The sequence below is a fragment of the Ascaphus truei genome, chromosome 18 (genome assembly GCF_040206685.1).
Source record: "Ascaphus truei isolate aAscTru1 chromosome 18, aAscTru1.hap1, whole genome shotgun sequence".
NCBI classification, from domain to species: Eukaryota; Metazoa; Chordata; class Amphibia; order Anura; family Ascaphidae; genus Ascaphus; species Ascaphus truei.
In genome coordinates this window covers 1,166,496-1,176,797 of record NC_134500.1, presented here as the reverse complement: position 1 = coordinate 1,176,797, position 10,302 = coordinate 1,166,496, and the positions used below count along the sequence as shown (strand labels likewise).

Genomic DNA, 10,302 nt, shown 5'->3' with positions numbered 1-10,302 from the left:
AAAAAAAAAAAGTGTTTCCGTTACAATTATTAGCAAAGAAGAGCTAGAACTTTTGGCTGAAAACGCAACCCTGCTTTACCTGATCAAAATGTGATTTTCACCTTAATGCTTGGTTTACTTATAGCAGCAAATTTGTAATCAGTATTTTAGTTTTAAATGTGGTTTTGCCACAGTAAGAATACCCACAAGTGAAGAGATCAGGCCACAAAGACCAATGAATCCCTGGTTAGTCTGGTAAATTTCCAAACGGTCAAGGGGGCTAAAAATATCACAGGCATTTTTTACTGTATCTAGTAAGAGCACAGGGTGTTTCTTTAAGCTGAAGTTAAGCATGAATAAGAAATTCTCAAGCCCTTTCAGCAAAGCAGCAGCAAGGTTAAGGTCGGTTCCACTCTGACAATCAGAAGCTTTTTCCAAGCGTTTCCTCTCCTTAGCATCTTTTTCCATGCACCGGGATATCTCATAGAAATCTCTAGCCAAGTTCAGCAAGAGAGAAAAGTAATAATATCTGGTTGCTCTATAGCGCCATTTATCCTTGTTGATATCAGACGCTAGACCAACACTGCTTGCCCACAGGATGGTGTCACAGGTGAAATAGAGGACACGGTTCAAATTGGCAGCAGTTAGGCAATAGCGAGAAATGGAATCTGAAAGCTGCATAGCTCTTCTTGAAGCTTCGATAGCATGCACCATGTTGCCAAGCCTGAACACTGTAAAATAATCAATGAAGTTAATCATTTGTCGCTGTAATCAGCAATGCGATATACGTTAACATAGAATATCACTACGTTCAAAGGGCAAATAAGATGATTCTAAGTCTATTCCATTTCTCAGCGCTGAAATAAGTTTATCCCAAAGTGGGAGGTCGCTGACGCCTTCGAACAGAAGCCATTCCCATTCTAAAAGCCGAGACCAATGAAGAGGAATGAAGAGCTAATGTTAATGAAATACACACAGAATAAAACGGTAAACATTGTTAGAAAGAAGCACATAAGAAATTCGAACAAATCATCTGAAAAGGATTCGCAGCTAAGTCTCGTACTTACGTTTGCGCCCAGAACTCATGTTAGATTCCACCTGTTTCAGCTTCATTACCACTTTCTCTTTGCCAGCTTTATTTTCTAATAAATACCTAAGCAACATGCATGCATACTGAGTGGCTCTGAAATGGAAAATATGTAGCATGACTGTTTCCGTGGAAAATCAAAAAAAGTTTATTCCTATCTTAATTTCTGAACAATAGCCATTCACCGTTACATTCTATATTAACATAAATGACCAGTTGTGTTAATTTAAATATAGTAGTGAAAAAAAGCAATTTTCAATAGCCGCTCACATAAATATCTATCACCAATCCTAGCAGAGGGGAAAGAGGCCCACTGCAAACCATTTGCAATGCTAGACCCTCCACGAGTAAATAATAAGTATTTTTAAGAAAACCCACCTGAAGAGACGATCTCTTCCTTGACTTTGGTTGGTGAATTTCACAAACGAGTCCATAGTCACAGAAATGGACCAGGTTTTAATATTCTGAGATGTTGTCGTTCAGATGTGCTGTTGAGGCAGTTCTAACGTCTTGTTGTCTCACCAGACTCTGCAGAAAGAGATCCATGATAATTGGTTACAACACATGGAGAGGCTTACAGAGGGGTTCTCTTGGCCAGCAAGATGTCCTGCAAGGAAAAACTGGAATGATATCAAGAAATATCAGCAGAATAACAGATTTGGGCAAAGGGTAGAACTGCTGGGTATACGGTGTGCCCTGTTCAGTATTCTGTGAAGTAATGTTCTCCTTTTCAGGGGAGTTTGAATAATAATTCTATTAGTTTCAATAAGATTTTGCATTAGTTCATACCCCGGGTTGTGTTTTTTGTCCAAGATTTGCAACCAACAAACCTTGATACCAAAACCATTTTGTATGAAAAAAGTGCTCAGATGGTGTAATGTGCTGCCCTGGTCTTTCTATTTAGAAAACTAGCACTAAACATTCCAGGAAGCGGAAGTAGTAATGCAAATTCCCTCTTACACAATAATTTTTTAGCTTACATGTACCAAATATATAATTAATTATGGGCAAAGCTATAGGGGACATTCTATACATGCCGAAGTGGCTGGTCTCGGATGAAAATCCGCTTAGCAATAAATAGAATTTACTCCTAAAAATGCAACCAATGGTAGCCAGAGAAAGGCAGTGAAGGGGAGCAGCTCTGCTTCCATACACTGCAGGCCTGGGTATAATACCTGCATTAAACATAGAACAATGACACTAGGTATCACACCTGCTAACCTGTGCTTCGGGTGTGATGACATTAGTGTGTAAAGAGTCGCACTAGTTTTGTTTCAGTACTGCATTATTTTACACACTATAATACTAGTTCTACTGTTACCACTTTCTATGCGTATAATGTTGCAGACCCTCCCAACATTTTACAGATAAAATAGTTAGCATTGTTCTTCCTCTATTCGTGCGGGATGTTGGCGCTTCCAAGCAATTCCTATGAAAGTCCCTTAACCCAACGTGTGCGCAAACTGGGGGGCGCTAGACTTTTTGGAGGGGGGCGCAGCTCACTTATCCGGCTTCTGTGTCCACTCGTCTCCATGACACCGTGGCATCAAATGACACCCGTTGCCATGGAGATGCGGCGTCAAACACCCCGCTGTGGGTCACGTGACCCCAAGGCGTCATTTTACGCAGCAGGGGGGGTGGGCGACAAAGGGGGAGAGCAGACAGGGGGCACAGCGCAGGAAGTTTGCGCACCACTGCCTTAACCTATGCAGCTAACCACAACTTTCTGTTTAACCCTTTGAGTGCCACCCGGTTTCCTTATTTTGATCACGTGATCGCTTGAGGTAGAGATCTCGTGGTGAGGGGCAGCCCACCCATTACGTGGATGTAAGTGGAGCTCCCGTTCGGTTCTGATCGCGTCTCCCCCTAGAAAATAAGGATTTATAGGATGACGCGCGCTGTACGCGTAGGGCCCTCAGCACGCCGGCTCTCTGGGGGCACCACTAGGGGTTAATAGGTACAGGTGGCAAAAACATGCCGTGTACCTGCTGCACAGACACAGGTGCGGTGTTTGTTACACCTTCAGCTGAAGGACTAAGCGAGGCCCTAAAGACTTGGCCCCGGCACAATCACTGGCTAGTTCAGGCACTCTGACCAGTCCTGCAAACAGGCTCGGTCAGTATGTGCATCTCATTCCGGGGACATTAACCTTCTCACTTTCACACACACACTCTGCACACCACTCTGGCACTGCCAGGGTTAACCATGCAGAGCTCAGAACAGGAGCCTGGGGGTCGCGGTAGCACCGTCACCATGACAACCGCAGTGGGCTGGGGGGGGGCGGGCAAACTACCTGCCAGGTGCGCTGGCCACGTGATTCCGTGCCCACCCCTACAAACTGTCCTCTGGGAAACACGAACTCGCACATAAGTTCCGCCCTCCGGTAACAGGTGAACAGCACATAACAAGGTCCCGTGGGCAGGCGGCCGCTCGGGGGGTTTCCTGCAGTCTCTCACACCAATAATAACAAGGTCCCGTGGGCAGGCGGCCGGCCGGCCCCTGGGGGGTTTCCTGCAATCACACCAATAAGTCATTGCCCGGGGTTATCCCCCTCTTCATAGCTCCGCTTCACATAACCCAGCCGGGTTCCTATCCTCTCCCCGGGCTTTGTAACCGGGGGTACCCGGCCTCTTTAACAGGGGGTACCCGGCCTCTGTAACCGGGGGTACCCGGCCTCTCTTGGTTTTGTTATTAGCGGGCACTGTTCTTGTTTCCGCGGGGAACTTTTGCCTGGACACACTTTCCGGGGCCTGTGGTTACCATGGTGATCAGTAACAAGCTGCCCATGCAGTCTGCGCAATGAGAGATATAGCGCCTGCTCAGTGTATGAGACTAATGCTAACACAGACCACTGGGAAATTAACCCCTTTGCTGTTGACCCTGGGATCCGAGCGAGTTCTCCCACGTTAAAGGCAGCCACGTTGCCACATTCCTCCTCCCCGTGGGACGGATAAGGCGCGCCTGTGTTTGTGCCGTCCTTCCCTGAGCCTCCCAGGCGAAGCCACGCTCTGTGCCTCACGGACTGATCGCGACATTCGCTTGTCTCGCCGCCGCTTCAGTGTCGAGTAGGTATCCTCCGTAAACGACACCGCTTCATCTTCTGGAAGATAGGGAGCGTTGCGTTGTAGAGGTCAGCGGCAGCATGTTCCATACGTCCCTAGTGTTTCCACGCTTCGCCATTGCTGTCCTGCCATTGGGTTCTTGGCTAATTTTCCAGTTCTGTCGCCACGGGAACCAACACTCCCTATTTTACATCCGGGCATGACCGGCATTGGCTGGGTTCAGTGTCGCATGATGTTGCGGATATTACTCTGATTAATATAATATTTTTTTCTTCTGTCGCGCTGGCAGTGTACACAGCGCTGTTCATAGGATTTTGCAGGCACAATGTCCCTGCCCTGCAGAGCTTACAATCTAATTAGTGTTTCCTAAGGTTGACTATTTTTGACCTTCGCTTTTGCGGTGCCCCTCCGGTGGAAGTAGTTGGGGTACTTACCTTGAAGAGCGGCCCTCCTCCTGCAGGCTTGCGGGTCGCCATGACAATGTGATGCTGCTGGGAGAGGGCCGCTCCGGAGGAGGTAAGGCCACACACCTAAGGGTGACACTCTTACCTTGGGGTGAGGAGCAGTCCTGTGCCGGACCGGAGTCTCGCCTGCTCTCTCCTTCAGCTCGCTACTCCGGTCGGGTGGAAGTTGGATCCCGGCGGCGCCGAGGGGAGGGCGCACGGGGCCCTATGGCCGCCCTCGGCTTATGCACTGGGCAATGACTTGTTGATTATATTCTAGTGTTTATTTAGCAGGCTCTATAACCTCCTCCCCAATTTAGCTGGCAATGATTTTCTCCCACATTATTAGGACTGTGCTGGTTAGGGTAATGGTTGGGCTGGCATAAAGATGTTGGCTTGTAGATGGCATATCAGGGTAGGGGTTAGGCTGAACAAGTCCATTATTTATCTGGCTGCCGTTAAATAAGTTGCTAATGTACCAGCACACTACATATTTAGTACCAGGGTACATGGGCTTATCTTTTGGATTCCCTTGTGAGGGCTCCCCCTGGATGGATTTCCTTGTGAGGGCTCCCCCTGGATGGATTCCCTTGTGATGGATCCCCCTGGATGGATTCCCTTGTGATGGATCCCCCTGGATGGATTCCCTTGTGATGGATCCCCCTGGATGGATTCCCTTGTGATGGATCCCCCTGGATGGATTCCCTTGTGATGGCTCCCCCTGGAGGGATTCCCTTGTGATGGATCCCCCTGGAGGGATTCCCTCTGTGATTACAGTGATACTGCTCAACTGTTTGCTTTGTTTTTGGGTGTTTTTTAAAACCATTTTTTTGCATTCATACTCCGGAGTGCACATTTTTTGGAAGAACTCTTTCCCCTGTTGTTTGGGGGTGGGTTTTCCTCTAATTCTCATGTTAATCTATATCTTAGTTTGCTTTGATGTAGTGTCATTTTCTGTTTACATTTTATTCTTGGTTGTGCGTTTTCTTATTTGTTTTAGTCCAAAAGAAACTCTCTGCCAGGTCTGTTGTGGTATAAACCAAATATCCCCAAATATCCTGAGGGAGATTTAGAAGGAGAAAGAGAGAGGATCCTTTAATCTTCCATGGATTTTTTTTAATGATGAATTTCACCGTATTAAGGAACAATTTTGCACAACTCTACTCTTGGTAACAAGGAAGGCTTGCATAAACTCCCCTGGCAATGTGTGTGATGGTACAATCGATGGGGTATAGAGCAGGGGTGCGCAAAGTTTTGACCCTGCAACACCCCCCCCCCCCTGTCTGCTCACCTCCCGACTCGGGCCCCCCCATCTGCTTTATTCTGTTAACCCCCCACATTTTTTCCTTCCTCTCCCTTACAAAAATAAATATTGTAATGTAGGATTTGTTATAAATAATATGAAGATATTGTGCATCTTTACATTGAGGTATTTTAACACATTTATCATTATACATTTCTTAGGCATTTGTAGGACATCATTAATGGAGTTAAGTGGAAATTGAGGATCAAGTCGAGGTTATCATAATCTACATCGACAGTTCTATCCAAGCAAACAAGATGCCTGTGTACATCAGGAAAGGTCCCTTGGAAATTCCCGCAGGGTCTGAGAGAGACTGGGCTAGTGAAGACCAGGAAGAGGGCAATTTCCTCAGTGATCCAGACCAAGCACTAGACCATCTGCCACAACCGTATCGGATGATTGGGAAAACTTTGAACTTGCTGCTGGATCAGACCTGGGAGATCATCAGCATAAGAAAGCTGGACCGAGAGGCAGAGAAACTCAAAGCAAAGATCACTGCTTACCCGCCAACTGCGGAAATTCAGGTCATAACATTTTTATGCTTTGAGAATACACAACATGCAGGCGTGGCGCAAAGTGCGGGTCCTACCTAGAAATAGCGGTTCACAATTCCAGCTGCTTTAGCATGATTTTGTAAATCTGTGTTGCCTTTTAGCTCATAAAACATTTCATTAGTAATGGTTTAGTTGTATTTTTCTTTTCTTTACTAGATTACCGGAAGTGTTAATTGCATGGCTGCAGGAGGACCTGGACTGTATATATTTGTTGGTAATTCTGATGGACTAGCAGTGTACAGCTTGCCCGATTGTACCTGGATTTGTGGATGGGACGCAGCAGAAATAGAAATTTGTAGCCTCAATGTTTGCCACCTGAAAAATCAGACGTATTTCATCGCCACAGTGGATGACATGGGTATAGTTTTATCAACAGTCATACACATTTAAGTGAACTGCATTCAAAACAGTACAGTATATTCTCTCTCTAGATACATGTATTTCATAATGATGTAAAATAGAATTGTATCCAATTGGTCTGTTTACAACTGCAATTTTTATACTTCCATAGAGAAATAGTAACTGCATCTTTGTTATTTTCACTTCCTAAGGGGCAGCTCGTCTGTTTCACTTTTCCAAGGACAACCTCACCTTCTTGAAAATCATCAATGAACCCGTAAATAGATTATCCTTTTTATTTGCTCCATAGTAGCCGGGTATAAAGATTGAAAGAACAAAATATAGTTTATTACAAGACATTATGTTGTTGTTTTTTTCAAGGCAGATTAAGGAACATATCTATTATGTTTTATTGCATAATAATAAAATAATTTAAAGCTATAAATGAAAACAAAGAAGATTAAAATATAGCATGAACAGCAATGCAGAATAGAAAGATAAGTATTAAACACTGGATAGATTTTGGTTCATTAATCAAAGGATAATGTTGTAATTTATCAAAGTGTGAAAGTAATTGAATAGCTTTAAGTTTGCTTAAAAAAAACAAAAAAATAAAAATAAATATATATATCTCATATAAAAATATTACTTGTGAGCACATTTACATGTCTTAGACAGGTCTGCAACCCTGTTTTTCACCATTATCACCTAGCATACAGTGCTTCCACTGCAGCAAGGGATTCTGGGAAATGACATGCAAATGAGCACACAGTGCCACCTTTTGTCTCAAGTCCATTATTACATGGAGCCCTTAAGCCAATGCTCTCTGTTTTAAACACTGCTTTTAAACATAGCCTGGGATGAGATGCAAAGCCAGTGAACCCACTCACAGACAGACTGTTTCGACCTTTTGGGTCTCATCAGTTGGGGTTTTGTACTGGAGATATATTCGAAATGTACACTATCGCATATTCACATAAATCACTGGATTTCTTGAGGTTTAGGAAACTATGAACAGTAAATAACCTGCATCATTAGGCCGCGTTCACACAGGGAGCTTTGCGACGCTGCGTGTGTGCGCCTCCGTCTGCTGGGCGATGTGAGAGCGGTCGGGCGGGGGTGGGGGGCGCAGTGTGTACTTTCCCAACGGAGGCAATATAAAGAAAAGGCAATATTCAATAGAGAATCTTTCTACTCCACCTCCTCTCCAGTTGGGGCAAAAAAAAGGAAATAAATACAAACTGGGGGATGGTGACAGAGACAGGCGTCAACCACTTTGGATCTATCCAAAACCTTCCAACTGCCAGTAAACCTCCGATACATTCCTTATTGCAGAATCATATACTGAGAGGGGGGTGGAGGGGTGCGGAGGGGCGCCCCGTCCCCCCTGCCGAGTCTCTGGTCAATTTCAGCAGCCAATCAATGTAAACGTCTGGACATTGATTGGCTGCTGAAACTGGCGTCACGCTGCTGCAGCCGGAGATCACAGATTGAAAAGACTCCCACGACTGCAGCAGCGTCGAAGCCGCACTTTGCAGCCAATGGTAGTTTCAATACTGAACACTGCCACCGGCCGCCAGGCATCAGTGACGAACGCGCGCGCGTCGTGTAGCGTGCTGTGTGAGCGGGGCCTTAGGTGGCATATATCCGTTACATTGTGAGGCTTATTGCTCTTTCTTACCCAGCCTCACAGACATTGTTTATCTCCCTTACAGGAGGATGTGAGTAAGAGGACTATCAGCACAAGGTTTGAGATCTCCGCGGGAGGAGATTTTGCTGCTTCTCTTCTGGAAAGCAAGTTCAATTTTCTAACGCATTTAAAACATTGTTTGGTGTTTTCTGTAATTTAACACAAGCTGTATGTGGTGCAGTGTATCACTTTCTTATGAAGGATCTGTTGTTAAGCCATGTCACATGAAGGCTCGGCTCGGGGGTTCACTAAATGGCTGTTAGTGCAGCAGAAGAGAACCAAAGATGCAAAGTTCTGTGGGGACGATCATGTGACCAGGCAGACACTAGATACAGTTGGTGCACTGCTAGCGAGAGGGCAGAGCTCAAAATGGGGATGTGACTTTGTAAATGGTTGCAATAGAAACAAAAAATGCTTGTTACATTATAATACATTAAAAATGTAATTCAGAGTGGTTTAAAAAAATGCTACAAATATTTTCTCATAGTACAGAACGGATTTATTAAAAAAACAAACACATGTAGGGTATTGCTTGGTCTGCAGCTTTAATATCCAATGGGATTTTTGGCCCTTGCTTGGAAATGCTGCAGCCCCAATCAATGGGGAAAGGATATGACAGAGTTCGGAAGAAAAGATGGTGGCTTCACAGATATTGAATAGGGGCCATTGTGTCTAGAAAACGGGATGCACTATAACCGAAGTGTATTGTGCAACCCGGCATCAGGCAAATAAGAAATACTGTGCAGGCAGCAGAGCTTCTCACCCCCCCCCCCCCATTATTCTGTTTTAATCTGTTCCTGGGCCACATATGTTCTGTGCAAATTCTATGCCCATATTAACAAAGTGCTGCTATGTCATAAAGCCCCATCCCGTGTCGGGATACTTCATTCACTTGAATAAGGTGTCTTATGGAATAGCACCACTTAGTAAATATCACCCACAATGTCTGCAAATACCTTTATCCCAGTTGCTCAACTGAAGTTCTTTCCTGACACAGGCAGCGGGGTTTGTTGGCTGGAAGTTTACAGATTGCCCAAGGACTGCTGGCTGAAGGAGCTAGAGCATTTACAGGACATATTAACAACCAGAGTGCTGCCAGCGAGGCAGGCTACACCCAGCCAAACACCAGTATGCCCATCATCATCATTATTACTATTGTTATTGTGTCTGTGTCTGTGTCTGTGTCTGTGTCTGTGTCTGTGTCTGTGTCTGTGTCTGTGTCTGTGTGTGTGTGTATATAAGTAATAGCAGAGTACACATTAAGAGAGAGAAGCCTTACATTAAAACTATCGAACTAGAAGCATTTTTTTTTAATTTACAGTAAAAAGGAACATAATCTGTATAACTATGGTTTTGAATAGCTCTTATTGGTGTATATTAAAGGTGCAATATGGTTTACGTGGAATATTTTCTTATGACCATATGTTAACAAAGAACCAGCTGGTTCCCACAATGGCACCGTCCACCAATTAGAACGGTTTCCCGAATCAGAGATACAACAAAATGACCAATTAGTGCTGTTTATTTACTTTTGACTAAGAAAACAAATGAGTTAATATGTATTATTGATATCTTTTTTTTTTCCATCTTTTTATTGGGTTTTACATACATATTACATTAAACGGCAGGATAAGAGTACAAAAATCCCTACATACTTATACACAAACATAAATATTGATGTTAAGCATCCAGCTTTAAAATCTAAACGCTGCACACATTTACACAAATATTAAACCAAATACAATTATTTCTTAAATAACATTTTCAGTTTTCAGTCTACTCATCCTAACCATAAACTGATGTAAGGTCCTGCCTAGGTCTAACAATCTAACCAACATATTCATA

At 44.2% G+C, this 10,302-nt stretch overlaps 2 protein-coding genes across 4 annotated transcripts in view; one reads left to right on the top strand and one right to left on the bottom strand.

Moving 5' to 3' along the window:
• PEX11A (peroxisomal biogenesis factor 11 alpha) overlaps positions 1 to 4,144 on the bottom strand; it is a 6,545-nt gene extending 2,401 nt beyond the window's left edge. Inside the window, exons 1-4 of one of the 2 annotated variants that reach the window (XM_075575154.1) lie at positions 3,360 to 4,144; positions 1,445 to 1,594; positions 1,047 to 1,162; positions 1 to 710 (exon numbers count right to left, since the gene is read on the bottom strand). The exon at positions 1 to 710 is cut by the window's left edge and continues 2,401 nt beyond it. In XM_075575154.1, the coding sequence (XP_075431269.1) occupies positions 139 to 710; positions 1,047 to 1,162; positions 1,445 to 1,500 (744 nt within the window). In that variant the 5' untranslated portion in view covers positions 1,501 to 1,594; positions 3,360 to 4,144 and the 3' untranslated portion in view covers positions 1 to 138. The other variant, XM_075575153.1, reaches the window with a different exon arrangement.
• Positions 2,712 to 10,302, top strand: part of WDR93 (WD repeat domain 93) — a 26,342-nt gene continuing 18,751 nt past the window's right edge. The window contains exons 1-6 of one of the 2 annotated variants that reach the window (XM_075575149.1): positions 2,712 to 2,893; positions 6,036 to 6,398; positions 6,585 to 6,786; positions 6,980 to 7,044; positions 8,483 to 8,565; positions 9,459 to 9,585. In XM_075575149.1, the coding sequence (XP_075431264.1) occupies positions 6,132 to 6,398; positions 6,585 to 6,786; positions 6,980 to 7,044; positions 8,483 to 8,565; positions 9,459 to 9,585 (744 nt within the window). In that variant the 5' untranslated portion in view covers positions 2,712 to 2,893; positions 6,036 to 6,131. Of the gene's footprint in view, positions 2,894 to 3,380; positions 4,132 to 6,035; positions 6,399 to 6,584; positions 6,787 to 6,979; positions 7,045 to 8,482; positions 8,566 to 9,458; positions 9,586 to 10,302 lie in introns of those variants that run through there. The other variant, XM_075575148.1, reaches the window with a different exon arrangement.